This window comes from Desmodus rotundus, chromosome 5 (genome assembly GCF_022682495.2).
Source record: "Desmodus rotundus isolate HL8 chromosome 5, HLdesRot8A.1, whole genome shotgun sequence".
NCBI lineage: Eukaryota > Metazoa > Chordata > Mammalia > Chiroptera > Phyllostomidae > Desmodus > Desmodus rotundus.
In genome coordinates, this window is record NC_071391.1 from 12,349,916 (window position 1) to 12,365,781 (window position 15,866).

Here is a 15,866-nt window from a genome sequence, read left to right on the forward strand (position 1 = left end):
AAATAGAGCATAAAGGGAAGGCCATACCCTGAGGGTGGTGTGTGTCAGGTAGGAGTTTGTGGTAGATGCAGAGGGCAACAGGGAGGCATGGAAGATTTTTTTGTGGAGGGGAATAGTAAAGTCAGAGAAGTGCTTTTGGGTGATTAATCTGGAAATGGGGGGGGGGGCGGGCGGAGGGGGCAGGAATCATCTCCTGAGAGTGAGGGTTAGTGTTGGGGTTAGGGTCGGAGGTTACATTGTTATCCCATGTGATGGTAGCTACATGAAGTAGGACTCAAAAAAAGATGATTAAAATACCATAGGACAAGCAGTGAGGACCCAAGAGCAGCTGAACCCACACTTGAATCAAACGTAGCTCCAGAATGAAGAATGAAAAGGAGCAGAGTGCTGGTGGATGGAGAGCGAGAATTCAATATGGTGGCATGAGAGAGGGGGTTATCAGTTATCAGGTGTTTTGCTGGAATGACTGAGAATCACAAGATGCCAAGGGGCTGAACACACAGAAAACCAATGGGCCAAACAACCAGAGGTCTGGGAGAAAAAACAGGGAAAAAGAATGGCAGGTGTGAAAGAAGAGAGTGTTAGACATCTAAGTACCCATATTACATGGAAAATAAAACTTGTGCCTACAAAGTGAGTATCATTGGCCAGTACTTTCAAATCACTTAAAATCTTGAAAGCCTGAGTCTAATGCAAGCATGACCTAATGTGAATCTCTTCAAAAGTCAAAACACTTTCCGTTCTGAAGACGAATCCCTTCTAGGTCCACTCGGCCTGCCCAGAACCCACTAGGCACATTCTCAGGGAGTCAAGTCCATAGAATTTCTAAGCATTTGCGTGACTTCCCAGACTCCAAAAGTGCAGGCTTTTCAAACACAAAGGCATATGGCCATTGTCCTTCTTTGTTCCACCTCCCTCTTCATCATTATTCCCTGAGAGGGCCTGGTTTCTGGAAGAGTTCACTGTCTCAAAGCCAGCCAATCTGCCTCAAGGTCACTGTGAAATGTGGAAGGGCAGCATGGGAAGACCGCTCCTAGACTTCATCCTAGAAACCCCTTCAATCCTCTCTAATCCCATAAAGATGAGGAGACTGAAACTTAAAGAGAGAAAGTGACTGGCCTGGGGCCACTCCCTCAGTTTGAAGTAGAAGCAAACTGGGAATCCTGTGCCCCAATTTCCCGTCCTTTGATTCTCCCATTTGCCCTACCTAAGTTATTTATTTTTCTTCCCGAATCACTTCTGTCCATCAGTCTCCTCATGGCGCTCTTCACTTCTGCATTCCTGAAGGAATAGATGATGGGGTTTAAGAGAGGTGTGACCACTGTGTAAAATATGGCGACTATCTTGTCTGCAGGGAGGGCAACACAGGGCCTAATGTAGACAAAGGAACAGGGAATGAAGAAGAGGCTTACAACCGCAACGTGAGAGGCGCAGGTGGACAGGGCCTTGCACCGGCCTTCTGAGGTCTGGCTCCTCAGGGAGCACAGGATGACCACGTAGGAAGTGAGCAGGACCATGAAGCTGATCACCGAACTGGAGCCACCATTGGTGATGATCAGCACACCAATGAGGAATGTGTCGGAGCAGGCCAGCTTCAGCACGGGGTGCACATCACAGAAGTAGTGGTCAAGGACCTTGGGGCCACAGAAGGGCAGCTGGAAAATGAGGAAGGTCAGCCCCATGGAATGCAGCAAGCCCCCGCCCCCTGCTGCTCCCACCAGGAGGCCGCACACGCGCCGGTTCATGATGCTCGTGTAGTGCAGGGGCTTGCAGATGGCCACGTAGCGGTCGTAGGCCATCACTGTCAGGAGGAAGACCTCGATGCCACCAAAGAAGTGGAGGAAAAATATCTGTGTGATGCATCCCTTGAGGGAAATGACTGTCCTCTCAATAAAAGAGTCAAGGATGAGCTTGGGGGCTGTGACGGAACAGTAACACATTTCCACAAAGGACAAGTAGCCGAGGAAGAAATACATGGGGGAGGTGAGCCCTTTGCTGGCCAGGATGGTCACCACGATGAGGCCATTGCCCAGCACACTGGCCAAGTACATGAGGAGAAAAATCACAGAAATGACCTTCTGCGTGCCCCGGTTCTGGGAAAATCCCAAGAAAGTGATTTCAGTCACATTGCTCGGAGGGACCATGTTTTAAAGCACAGAGGCTGACGGCCTGGAATAACAGAAATCAAAGAACTGTCCTTCAATAATCAGAAACATCCTTCTCAGACCTTGACGGCAATTGTCATTCTGCTCCCTCTTGAGTCCCACCCTGCCTTGGGCATCTCCCATACATGTTCTCCGCAAGGCAAGGGGCAAAATGATGATTATTGGCTGTTCAGTATTCTTCCCAAAAGATTTGGGTTTATGATAAAACTACCTTGAAGGGTTTTTTCTGATCCTCACTACAAAAATGTGAGGCATCCTGGCCGGTGCTCAGCTGGTTGGAGCATCGGCCTGTGCACCAAAAGTTGTAGACAGAGCCCCAGTCGGGACACGTGTGGGAGGCAACCGACCAACGTCTGTCTGTCTGTCTCTCTCTCTCTCTCCCTTTCTCTCTTTCAAATCAATAAATATCTCCTCTGTGGGGATTAAAGAAAAATGTGTGGCTATTTTATACCTAAGAAAATTGAGACTCAGAAAGATTCGGTGACTAACTCAAAGCCACAGAGCTCATATCTGAACTGAGGTCTGTATCTTTTAAAATGCAGATGCTTCCGCTTCATCTTCTGCTCCTGAACTTCGCTTGGCTGCACAGTAAGAGTTTCAGCCCACCCTGCCTCACACCGTAATGTGGAACCAGTTGTCTTTGCTGTGACTGCCAGAGTTTCTCCACCCCAGTTATTCTGCCACCTGTGAAACTAAGCTGGCTCGCTAGCAGGCAGAAAGAAGAAGCTGAAAAGGGGAAGGCGAGTCACCAAGCTTCCACTACCATTCCTGCAGATGGAGATGGGGAAGAGGAAATGTGAGGCAGTAGCAGGCTGCCTCTAAAATCCTGGAACCCATGGCTAAGAAATAATTCAAAAGTCATTTCAGTTTCCACTTTATAAAAGCCTATTATTATTCCATGGGGATGTCACGCATGCTCACTGCAGAGCTTCAGAGCAGTCCGCACCAGAAGAAGCCTGGCAGTGGGGGGTCAGGACCGCCTCCTGAAGCACACGTGAGTGAAGGAGTCCCCGACATGCACTGCAGAGGGCTCTGAACACAGACTAGGTGAACAGACACGGGAACTCCATCGTCACAGCCTCTGAGCAGTCACTCCCTCGGGGTGAAACATGCCTGCCTGCAAACCAGCTCGCAGCCGCCCCCACGTGTGACAGAGCAGCTGCAGCACTGCGACCTGGGGACAGGAGCACAGGCCTCGGGGTCAGGAGACCTGGGTTCAGTCTTAGCTCTGCCGCCGGGCAGCTAGCTGTGACATTAAACAAGCACAGAATCTCCTCCAAGCCCAGAATTTTCAATTAAAAAAAAAAAAAAAAAACAGAAAGAAAATACCTTTTCCATGGTGCTATTTTGAGATTAAGTTTTAAAACAAACAATAATAGTACAAGAGAATAACTGGCAAGAGCATTGGCGTATAATTGAACTTGCTTGTACTCTGCCTGTGTCCCATCAGGGCAGCGAGCCGGGGACTCGCCGGGGTGCTCCTGCTTTAGGAGCAAGCCAGATACCACCTCTGCGTGGACCTGCCGCACCCTAGGGTTCTCATCTGAGCCTCCGCCCACGGCCTGTGGACTAGCGGGCTCTGTGATACAACAGGACCAGATATGCCAAGTGACTTGCTAAGCCAGTCACATAAAGAAAAACACTGTCTGAGCCCACAATGCCCGGAGAGCTGTACGGTTTATTGGGACAAAGTAGAACGCAGTTGCCAGGTTCTGGGGAGGGAGCGCGTGGAGTCCGTGCGTAAGGGAGCACAGTTTCAGTTCGGGACAGCGCACGTTCTTAAGGTGGATGCTGGTGGCAGTTGCACAACCACGTGACGAACTGTGCGTATAAAAATGGTTGAGGTGGTAAACTTGATGTTATGTGTATTTTACACAATTAAACAAACAAACCCAAATGACTCCTGTTTCCCCTCCTCAGACCCACCTCCAAGGACAAGGTCAGATTTGTCTTTCCCCCTCCCCCGCCCCCTTTAGTCTCTTTCTTATGCCTATTAGGGGGCTGGTTAGTTTCAAAAGATGCAGAGTAACTGAGGATGAGAAACACTGGCACACGCTGTAGAAAGTCAATTTCATGTTAATATGTAAGGCAAGTCAGATATGACACCTTATTAGGCAGCCAACATAAGGCAGCTTCAGGGGTAAGAGATAATGAAAGCATCTGGAAAATACAGGCCTCAGCTCAGATATGTGCTGTGTGGCCTTCGGGAAGTGACTCAACCTCTCTGAGCACAGAGCTCTCCTCTCACTGTTGTGTCCCTCCCTTACCTCTCCATCAGGCTTCACTGTGTTCCCAGCTGATTTGCGCCATGACCCATGTTTCCACCCGGGATGTTTTCTATACGGAGAGCAGGAATCTTCGGTGGGCTGTTTCACCCTCGTAGCCAAATTGGCTCTATTACTAGGCAAGTCATCTCTGTGAAATTAAGCTTTGAAAGTAAACACTCGCTGCTTCTATAATGGCTTCTGATTAGGGGTGTCAGTGAGAGTCCCTCTCAGAGGCTTTGTAGGGACCACTTTAGGTTCCAGGTAAAAATGTAAAATTAAGTTTTTGCTTTCCAAAGTTGTCGAAGGTAGCAGAGTGAGATGTATACATACAGTGGAGTCATCAAATCTCCTCTGAAAAGTTAAATTTTTAAAGGCCGTGGAATGGAAGAAAGAAAAGGAAATTCACATGTATTGAAACTGAGTAGAAATGGAGGACATTTTAGAGATAATTTCACAAACAGGTCATCAGACCCCTAAGCCATTGATGGTGGCAGTGACTTCCTTATAGAATAACTTTAATCCTGACTTTTTGATTGGCAGGAAGAGACTCTGAAAGACAAGCACGAGATCGTGTGCCTTTTTCCGCGGCTTGTGGTTCAGGAAACTTAAACAGGATGATATATAATAGAAGCTTGAGACAGATTGGCCCCGATGGGCAACTTCTGTGAAAATGTTTCAGTCTTTACAATAAATCTGGTCCCCACCTCATGGTTCCTCATGGTATCTTTCCTATCACAGAAGTCCATGCCCTGGGGGTTTCTGAAAAATGAGACTGGTCTACCTGGCCTTTTCTAGCATTCCTTTTCTCCTGCTTTCTCCCCAAAGATATCCTGTCGCCAGAGGAGTCCGCACAGGGCCTGTCCTTGCTAGTGTCCCTGACCGAGGAATTGGAGGCTGTTAAATCGGAAGGAAGAGGAACCTGGACCCAGAATCACACAGCTAGTTGGGGTGCAGCCCAGACTAGGATCAGGCTCCACAGTCTCAGGTCATTACTGGCTTCCCCACTCTTTTCCACAGACTCCTCCCCTAGTGCTCCCCCAGAGCTGGATTCCCTAGTGGAGGGAGGGCGTGGAGAGAGAAGATATACCGTAGTTTTCAGACTGTAAGACGCACTCCCCCACCACCAGTTTGGGAGGAAAATGGGGGCGCGTCTTATAGTCCAAATGTAGCTTGCATTTACATTTACATTGGTGAACTATTATGTTATTTATGTTATTAAATACTTTACCCCATTTTTTGCTTCAAATTTTTTTTCCTATTTTCCTCCTCTAAAACCTAGGTGTGTCTTATGGTCCAAAAAATACGGTATGTGTTTCTAATAAAAGGCAAAGCAACACTGTAGAGTTAAGATCTAAAAAAAAATTCACACTGAGAAAATGAACCATAATGTGGGCCGACTTCAGTTTTCCACCTCCAGCCCAGACAGCCTGTGAGGAGTGTGGAGGCCCCGGGGAGGAGAGAGTAGTTTAGGAATTGGCCGGACTGGGCTGCCAATGAAAGATGCCTTTGCCAGGTGCTTGGTGGCAAGGTCCGAGCTCCAGCACTCTGTCACCAGGGGTCAGATTATTCTCCAGCCGTTTCACCTGCCTTTGTCAGGGCTCCTCAGAGAAGAGCACGGAACCTTCTGGAGGCTTTAGAAGAGTCTCATATCCACTGTCACTCCTTTCAACCGGGGGTTGGGGGAGTTGGGTAGGGGGAACTCAGTAGATGTTAATAAGTACTAGGATTTGATCCCTGAATCCTCCATCTGCTACTGTATCTATTTCAAAACCAAGGTATCACTGCAAGGGGCCTATAAATATAAGGATTTCATTTATATATAAGTTGAAATAAAAATAAAAAGACTAATGTATATGGGGGGTATCTAGTATAAAAATAGCTCTTCAACAAAACAACCAAGCAAGCAAAATATAACCAGAGACATTGAAATTAAGAACAAACTGGCAGTAACCAGACAGGAGGTGGGAGGGGATAATGAGGGGGGAAAGGGGAAATGGTTTTCAGGAACATCTATAAAGGACGTATGGGCAAAGCCAAAGGGGGGTAGGATCAAAGGTGGGAAGTGGGGATGGCTGGCAGGGGGGTGGGAGGAGTGGGGGGGAGGGAAATGGAGACAACTGTACTTGAACAACATTTAAAAAAATGTGGGGGAAAAAAGAATGGAAAAAATAGCTCTTCTTTTTGAAACTAATTCCAAAGCATGTCTCTATAGAACTTCAGGGAATGAACCTACCTTGAATATTGTTTTGTTGCTTTGATTCTTAACTTTCTCTTCTGGATATTTTGTAGTCAGAAAGCTGATTCACTTGCACAAGTCATCCCAGGAAAAGAAAGATTTGCTTCACCAACATGTAAAAATAAAGTAATCAAAGAAATATAAGGTGGGGGACTCCAGAAAATAGAGTTATCTTCTGGAGGGCAGGCCCTTAGTAGAGGCTTCCCCAGCTAGGTGAGTGCTATAGGAACCCATGTGGGTCAGTATACCAGCTGGTGTTGTTGTGAGAGGCTGCGCCTGGCTTCAGTGAATTTCTTTTGAAGACTGTTTCAATGCGTTTGCCCATTCATTTCATGATGGGTGATTTACAAGCACACCTGCCCACACTGCACTGAGTGTTCAGCAGTTTTTTACCAAAAACAGCATGAGCCCCGTGCCCCATCCTCCCTATTCACTCAATCTTCCCCAAGCAACTTTTTTTTTTGTTTCCCCGGATGAAAAAAGTCCGCAAAGAGAAACATTTTCCTGATGTGGGAGAGGAGAAACAAAAAACAGCAGAAACACTGAAAGGCATCAAAACTGACAAGCTCAAAAACTGCTTTGAGCAGTGGAAAAAAGGTCTCGATAGGTGTATTGCATCAAATGGAGAGTACTGTAAAGGTGACTGGCATTTAAACATGTAAGAGTAAATACACAATTTTTTATAAATAAATTCCAGGTCTTGGGGGAATTAGTGTTCACTGATCTAACACCTGGACATCTTGCTAAGGTGGGTCCTCAGCAAAATTCAGGTTTCTGTAGCCAAATCTCCACCGAGGCTCCAACAAAGCTAATGCCTTCATTTCTACCAGACAAGGTCAGATGTGGGACTGTCTTAGCCGATCCCCTTAAACTTTTCAGGAGAATATTTCTGAAAATGCATGAGTCAGCAGTTGATTGAACACTAGCTTTGCAAATGACTCCACACAGAGCACGTTACAAGTGGCTCTGGTGAAAGTGACTATAACATCTGCTCTAGGCCAAGCTGAAGAGCAACAATAGCATGGAGAGCATTACGCTAAGTGAAATAAGCCAGGCTGCGAAAGACAAATATCATATGATCTTACCTCCGAGTAGAACCTAAGAAACAAAATGAATGAGCAAAATAGAGCCAGAGACATGGAAATAAGAAACAAACTGGCCCTGGCTGGTGTGACTCAGTGGTTGAGGGCCGGCCTGTGAATCAAAGGGTCACCGGTTCGATTCCCAGTCAGGGCACATGCCTGGGTTGCTGGCCAGATCCCCAGTAAGGGGCACACAAGAGGCAACCACACACTGATGTCTCTCTCCTTGTCTTCTCTCTCCCTTCCCCTCTCTAGAAAATAAATAAATAAAATCTTTTAAAAAGGAAGGAACAAACTGTCAGTGACCAGAGGGAGATAAGAGAGGAAAGAAGGGGAAGGGTCTAGTCAAGGAACATGTATGAAAGACCCATGGACATGGACAACAGGGTGGGGGTTGATTGTGGGAGCTGGGATGGGTGGGGGAGGGGAAAGCAACAGGGGAAAAATTGGGAAACTGTAACTGAACAACAACAAAAAATGAAAGAAAGAAACAGAGTTACCTTCTCACCCTATTGTTAAAGTAGGCAGGAGAGAGTTGCCTAGGTCTGCCCCATCAGCTGAACCAGGGAGCAAACCTAGGAAAGGCTCCCCACCTAGGAAAGGCTCCCCACCTATGGAAGGATTTGGAAGCCGGAATAACATCAGTAAAACATGCCAATGTGTGTGAAGGGCCCGGCCTCAGGGTCAGCTCATCCATGGTAAAGCCTCAGTGAATGAACTGACTCAGAATCTGTTCCACACATGAAGGGGCCACTAAATTCTGATCTTCCCCTATGGACTCACCAGTTGCCATCCATGCCACCACCTCTGTCGGCCAACTCCAGAACTTAATCACTTTCTCACTAGACAGTTACAGGGAAATAGAACAGTCTACCCTAAAGTCCACTACAGTGAGGACTGAAGGGCATATTTGCTGGACTGTGGAGCTGGAAGCATCTAAGGTGCATAAGGTGGAAAATTGAGATCAGAGAATTGAATTCCCTGAGCTATTCTAGCTCTCCCATCTGGGGAGTTTCCGAGAAGAGCAAAAGTCACCCTCCCAGTTGTTTCTTACAGAGGTTAAGGAAACTATTTCTAATTAATCCAATTAAAAAGTCAGGACTTCTACTTGTCCTGGCCCCTAGAGGTTTATTTCCACATTCTCAAGCAAATGACAGAGAAGAACCCAACTCACACGACCCCTGTGTCCCCACCCCAGACTTCCGCAAGAGGCTCTCCGTGGCCCGTGTTGCCCTCATCCCTCACGGTGCGTTCCAAGGGGACTTCAACCAATGGGCCTGGAGCACTTCGCACACACGCTTTGACATGTCACTTGATCATATCGAGTTAGACATGGAAGGGCCTTCAAGATCATCACATCCAACTCATTCACTTTGAAGGTGGAAAAACAGCCAAAGGGAAAAATTACTGTGCAAATTGCCCCACGCGCTGGTGGCACGGCTAACGCAGCTCTGTCCTGCTTCCTACAACGGGAGTCGTTCTGAAGCAGGGTGCAGCCAAGAGGAGGGCCCCAAGAAGGGATTTGTAATGGGGTCCAGAACTCAAGGTGTCCAGGAAATATTAGAAAAATGTATGTAGGTTGTCCTCACCCCCACAAGCCTGAGCCAGGGGGGATGGGACACATGGAACAGGGCCATTCAGAGCTGTTTTGGGTAGCAAGAGCTTTGCAGCTAACCCCTGGCACAGTCATTTAACATATCTATAACCTTTAACTGGTTTCATAGATATGTTCAATAGCTGTGGCCCTGCTTTGAGCCAGGGAGATGGGAGTGACTTCCACCCAAGATGGGTCTGGGAAGCAGCTCCCCCTGGTTACAGGGCCTGGGTGAGAGCGTGGAGATGATCGGCTCCATGCCATGGGGCCACACCTGCCCAGACTTACTATGGCAGCCCAGTAAAGCTGGAAGAATACGGGGATGCTGGCAGGTGTAACTGACTGTAGGAGGAGTCAGAAATGGGGCTGCAAAGGAAGATGGGCACTGGGACTTAAACCTAGGCCCGGCAGCCATAGAAGGGGAGGACCACAAGGTTTTGGGGGAGAAAAGAGTAGACCACGTGGCTCTGAAGTAAATGGGAGAACCACGAGGTTCTGAAGCAAGTAGATAGATAGAGGTCCATGTGGTTCTGAAGTAAAAGAGGAGAGGGCCACGCAGTTCTGAAATGGGGAAAAGGACCACACGGTTCTGAAGGATAGGAGAGAGGACCATGTGGTTTTGGGGTGCTTCTTTTTGCCACGCGGCTTAGGCAGCAGGAGAGACTTTGCCGGGAAGAAAAGGGGAGAAAGGACTCTTGCTGCTGGGCCATGAGAAGGTGCCACATGGCTTTGGATTAACTGGGGATTGCAGCAGCCACACAGCTGATGGTGCCGGGAGCCTGAATCACGGACTTCTACTTCCTTTCCTGAGACACGGTACCCTGGACTGGGCACAGGGAGAGGGAAGGACTGTGCATCTGTGGGTATTCTAGAGGACTTTAGTATCTTATTGAAGACATTAAGTCATTACTCTAAGTTTGTGTAACTTTTAAATAAACAATTCTTTTCCTTTTCACCAGTCTCTGGCATTGAGAGACGTTTTTCCTCTGGCGGCGGGCATTTCGAACCTAGCAGGTGGGCGTGGGGGGGAGGAACCTCCAGAGACAGAAAGGGGGATCCTTCTGTAATAATTTATCGTGAGCCACCATCCCCCCCTGCTTTGTAACAGTTCAACGGCTCGTCCCTAATGTTCTAAGCACTTTACCACCAACTTCCGACACACGGGTTCATGTGCCAGGGCTTCGGAAAGACTGGAGTTCCCTAACTGTTCGGCATAGTCTCCTAAGTAGCAACACACCGCACGTGTGCTGGGCAGCACTGCACCTGCCACTTTTCCCACATCGCACCTGTAGCCAAAGTAACACTCCGCTGGGGCGGCTGGTATGGCCGTTGAACAGACTAGGGAACTGGGGCTCAGGAAGATGAGAGAATGGCTCACATCCACACAACCCATAGATCGTCCAGCTGGGCCGCACGCCTAAATGTAACACTTCCTGCCCAAACAGAGTATGTCACCAGCCACTGTTGCCCCGGTAGGAAACAAAGAGGCCAATAATAAAACTAACTAAGCTATGCCCGCCATCTTCTTCCGCTCCTGCAGTAATGCTGCTTCATCAAAGTTCTGGTCCTGGGGGCCGAATAAAGTATGAAACAATGGCGTAAGCGTGGCCTCTTCTTCCTGACCATAATCCTTCTGAAACACCGCGAGAACTCCCACTCTACTTTTAAAGCACCAGGAATTCTCACTACTTAAAGAATCCTATGTTAAATCCTTCCAGATATACATCAATAACCCCCGAATTGATTAGTTTCTAATTAAACAGCACTGGCTACTGTCATAAGCACAGCCTTTCTCAACCTCTCACTAAAATAGCTCTGGAGAAGGGAAAAAGGAAGACAGTGAGCTCTCACTACATCACTAACAGCTGGCTTACAGCAAGGACCCGGGAAGGGCTTCTAGGAGTAACGAAGGCTGAAGAATAGAGTGAAGAAGTGCAATGGCCCGTGCGTGCATTTCTACTCCCCTGAAGGAATACAGGAAGAGAGCACTTCCATTCCGCCTCACACCACACCTCCCTGCCTCTCTCACACACACGCACACACTCACTCATGTGTATACACCTCACACACACACACACGCACACACATGCACACGCACACACCATTTGCTTAGAAAGGTAATAAAAATAGCTAATACTAGGTTTATTTTCAATTTTTCCAGCTTTATTGAAGTATGATTGACAAGTAAAAATAGTATATATTTAAGGTATATATCACATTGTATACATTATAAAATGATTACCACAACCGACATAATCAGACAGAAACACTGCAGCTGAGGACTACAATGAATGACAATAAAAACGCGATAGAGAAGTTCAGCATCAGAACTGATCAATCAGAAAAAAAGAATCGGTGAGTAGAAGAAAGGACCTTTGAAATTATCCGGTCAGAGGGGAACTTAGACAAAATACAAAGGAGTATAGGAAGCCTATGTGAACGGTGGGATATCGTACAAAGAAATAATTTGTGAATTATTGCAGCCCCAGAGGAAGAAGAGAGGGGAGGGGGACAGAAGGCTTTTTAAAAAACATAATGGCTGCATATTCCCCAAATCTGGGGAGATGTTTGGACATCCAATTCCATGAACTTAATAGATCACCCCCAAAATGTCCATACAAACATATCCTCTCCAAAACCATTATAATCGCTTAAAAACAAAGACAGAGAAATTTAAAGCCAGCAAGGAAAAACAAGTTCTCTCAAACAAGGGACCTCCAAAGGCTATCAGCGGACTTCTCAGAAGAAACCTCCCAGGCGGGATGATCTAGTCAAAGTGCTAAAGAAAAAAAAAAAAAATGGCTCAAAAACTACTTTAACCGGCACAGCTGTTCTTTGAAATGAAGCCAAGATAAAGACTTTCCCCTACAAACAAGCCAGCAGTGGTCACCGCCACTAGACTGGCCTCACAGGGGTGTCAAACTCATTCTCACCAGGGGCCACATCAGCCTTCAAAGGGCCGAATGTAATTTCAGGACTGTGTAAATGTAACTACTCCTTAACTAGGGGCAAGGAGCTCGGCACTGCTGCCGGGTAGAAACAAGGTGGATAAAACAAGGTGGAGGGCCGCATTCAGCCCTCAGGGCTTGTGTTTGCCACCTGTGCCTTAGAAGAAATACTGAAAGAAGCTCTTGAAGCCGAAATAAAAGGATACTCATTAGCAATATAAAGACCTGTGATAATAGAACGGTGGTTTTCAGAAGCTGGGGGCTGGGGAAGGTGGGGACATGTTCATTGAAGAATGCAAACTTCAGTTGTGAAGGAACCAGTTCTGGGGTGATTATAGTTCCTCCTACGGCCTTACATACTTGACAGTTGCTAAGAGGATAAATCTCCACTGAAGGACGCAGAAGAAGACATCAGCAAATGGAAAGACAAACCCTAGTGTTGCATGGGAAGGCATACCATTCAGGTGCTGCTTCTTTCTAAATACACTTACAAATATAATGTGGTATCAGTCAGAAAAAGTCCTTGCAGGGTGGGGGTGCTATAGAGCAGGCAGAGAAGTAGAACTAAATCCACAGTTTCTGTGAGGGAGGAATACCCAGGAGACCCTTGAAAAAGAAGAGCAATATGAAGGGGCCAGCCCACGTGGAAACGTTTAAAAATACGACTTGAGGCTAATAAATATTAAAACGTCTCACCTCACTCCAAAAAAATGTAAATTAAACAAGATGTCTAATTTGCAAAATATTTTCACTTTATATTTGGAAATAATTTTGACTTGTAAGTTGCAATAATAATACAAAGAAATCCTATAAACCCTTCCTTCAAATTTTCAAAATATTAATGTTTTTCTACATTTTCTTTATCATTCATTCTCTCAATACATAGAATTTTTTCTGAAATATTTGAAATGTGACGACATAATGCCCATTTACCTGTAGATACCTTAGTAAATCATTCCTCATTCCAAGGACGTTCTCTGACATAAACACACTGTAATTGTCAACATCAGAAAGTTAACTTTGACACAGCTCTATTCATCTCACCTACAGCTCTCTTGCCCACTACTCACCTTCATCTAGCACAGGGTTCAGTCAAGGATCGCAGGTAGTGTTTCGTGATCATCTATCTGTAAAAAAATTCTTCTATTTCTTTGCGTTGATACTTTTGAAGAATGCTGCCAGCAATTTTGGACAATGTTCTACATTTGGGTTTTGCCTGATATTTTCTCATGACCAGTCTCAGGTTGGGTACGTTTGGTGGGAAGGACACATTAATGAGTCCATGTGCCTCTCAATACTGACAACGTTAAGTTTGAGCAGTTATTTAAGGAAGTGTCTTCCAGGTTTCACTATTGAGCTATATGTTGCCTTTTGCAATTAGTAAGTATCTTGAAGGGAGTTACTTTGAGGCAATGTAAAATCTTATTTCTCATCAAGAAAAGGCTGAATGACATTGTTCAATTCTGTCGAGAGTACTTTCAACGTGGAAGGTTAGTTATTACAATCTCTCTAAGAATCAATTTAACACTATGCATCAAAAGTTGCTATACCTTATAACACAGTGAATTTACTATAGCAAATGAGTCTAAGGAAAAATCAGAAGTGTGAAGATTTCTATTCAAGAATACTTACTATAGGGAACCTAACCGTGTGAAATGGCAAATGTAGCCAAGCCCTATTGGAAAGCCCATAGGCACACGGCAGCACTCAGGACACCAAACCCACGGATCGGTTCAGCCACGGGAAATCAGGCCTGCATTATACCTAGGCTGCTTTGAGGCTTGCTCTTGCTAAAACTCCCTCACCCTGAGTTGAAGCAGCAAATGCTTACTGAATATCTTTCAAGTAACTTCCTGAAGTCTGTGCTAATTCTCCCAAGGACTGAAGTGTAACCAGACCAATTACTCTTATCGTTCCCTTGCATATGCAACATTCTTTCCTTGTTAATCTGTAGGAAGTAATCAGTAACATCCTTTGCTTTCCTATCTGTAAAAAGTAATTATCTAGAGCAAAACTGAGCATAATGAATGAGAACCTTCTTTGATGTATGAAATTAGAAAGCAATAAAAGCCTGTCCAGGCAAGGGTTGAGGTGCTCCCCCCTTGAGAGAGTGGCCACACCATCCTTTTTCTCCACAGGACTTTGGTAGTCCGTGTGAATTTGTCCCGTCTCATCCACAACACCGCGGACGTGGCTGGCCAGAGTCCGCACCAACTTACCACAATGTTATTTGTACTAGTAAAAACATAGAAATGACCTAACAGGAACTGGCTAATTAAAATATAGTACACAAATCCCTAAGAGGGAATATTTTACAAGTGATTACAATAAAGTTTTTGAAGATGAGGACCAGTTAGAATAACTCTAGAGCTAACAAGTCCCGTGAACTTCCCTTCATCCCTTCTAAGCCACAGGACGAGTGCCAAGACACAACCCAACCTCTACTCCCAGTCCGGTTTCATGGACCTCGACCACAGCCTCTTCACGGCCTTCTTCACTTCAGCGTTTCTCAGGGAGTAGATGAGAGGGTTGAGGAGAGGTGTGATCACCGTGTAGAATATGGCCACCACCTTGTCCACAGGCAGGGTGGCAGAAGGCCTCAGGTAGATGAAGATGCAGGGCCCAAAGAACAAGGTCACCACGGTGATGTGGGACGCACAGGTGGACAGGGCCTTGCGCCGCCCCTCAGAACTCCGAGTCCTCAGATGGAGCAGGATGACCACATAGGAGGCTAAGAGGACCACAAAGCAGAGCACAGACAGGGTCCCCCCGTTGGCAACAATCAGCAGGCCAATGAGGAAGGTGTCAGAGCAGGCGAGTTTGAGCACGGGAAGCACGTCGCAGAAATAGTGGTCGATCACGTTGGGGCCACAGAAAGGCAAGGGGAAGATGAGCAGGATTTGGGCTAAAGAATGCACAAGGCCCCCCAGCCATGCTATTCCCACCAGGACAGCACACACCTGCCGGTCCATGATGGTGGTGTAGTGGAGGGGTTTGCAGATGGCCACGTAGCGGTCATAGGCCATCACGGTGAGCAGGAAAAACTCAGTGCCACCGAAGAAGTGGATGAAGAAAACCTGTGTCATGCAGCCCCACAGAGATATGGCTTTCCTTTCAGCCAGCAAATCGGAGATGAGTTTGGGGGCTGTCGTGGAGGCGTAGCAGATCTCCACGAAGGACAGGTAGCTGAGGAAGAAGTACATGGGGGAACAAAGACTTCTGCTGGCAAAGACAGTGAGCACAATGAGGAAATTCCCCAGCACAATTGCTGTGTACAAGAGCAGAAACATCACAAAGCAAACTTTCTGCACCCCCTGATTGGGAGAAAGTCCCAGAAAAATGAATTCAGTCATATTATGTGTGTTAGCCATGGAGTCTCCTCCAGGAGGCGGTAATTGGGATGGGTGATCTGAAATGATAGGAGACAAAAGACTCTTTTGTTAAGTGGGTGAATTATAAAAAATCCCTTGCTGCAGTCTCGTGCCTGTTCACGGAGGACTGTTACAGACTTCGGGGTTCATCCTGCAGACTCTGGGGAACCATCAGGAGTGTTAGTAACTGGAAAGTGGAATCA

The 15,866-nt window shown here is 46.5% G+C and overlaps 2 protein-coding genes across 4 annotated transcripts; both read right to left on the reverse strand.

Annotated features, from left to right (window-relative positions):
• Window positions 1-466: 466 nt before the first annotated feature.
• On the reverse strand, window positions 467-8,652 carry LOC128780792 (olfactory receptor 4X1). 3 transcript variants are annotated; one of them, XM_053923596.2, is made up of 4 exons: window positions 8,534-8,652; window positions 6,666-6,771; window positions 4,433-4,541; window positions 467-2,169 (listed from the first exon to the last, which is right to left on the reverse strand). In XM_053923596.2, the coding sequence occupies exon 4, from the start codon at window positions 2,142-2,144 to the stop codon at window positions 1,134-1,136; it is 1,011 nt and encodes a 336-aa protein (XP_053779571.1). In that variant the 5' UTR covers window positions 2,145-2,169; window positions 4,433-4,541; window positions 6,666-6,771; window positions 8,534-8,652; the 3' UTR covers window positions 467-1,133. The 3 variants fall into 3 exon arrangements, with proteins under 3 accessions (XP_053779571.1, XP_053779570.1, XP_053779572.1); XM_053923595.2 differs by lacking the exon at window positions 4,433-4,541; XM_053923597.2 differs by lacking the exons at window positions 4,433-4,541; window positions 6,666-6,771.
• Window positions 8,653-14,733: 6,081 nt separating this feature from the next.
• Window positions 14,734-15,688, reverse strand: LOC123479026 (olfactory receptor 4X2). Its single transcript, XM_045189898.2, has one exon. It carries the CDS (start codon window positions 15,661-15,663, stop codon window positions 14,734-14,736), a length of 930 nt encoding a protein of 309 aa, XP_045045833.2. The 5' UTR covers window positions 15,664-15,688.
• Window positions 15,689-15,866: the final 178 nt, after the last annotated feature.

What these genes read in the sequence shown, in the direction of transcription:
- LOC123479026 (XM_045189898.2), bottom strand. Translation starts at nt 15,663, where the DNA reads ATGGCTAACACACATAATATGACTGAATTCATTTTTCTGGGACTTTCT.
- LOC128780792 (XM_053923597.2), bottom strand. Translation starts at nt 2,144, where the DNA reads ATGGTCCCTCCGAGCAATGTGACTGAAATCACTTTCTTGGGATTTTCC.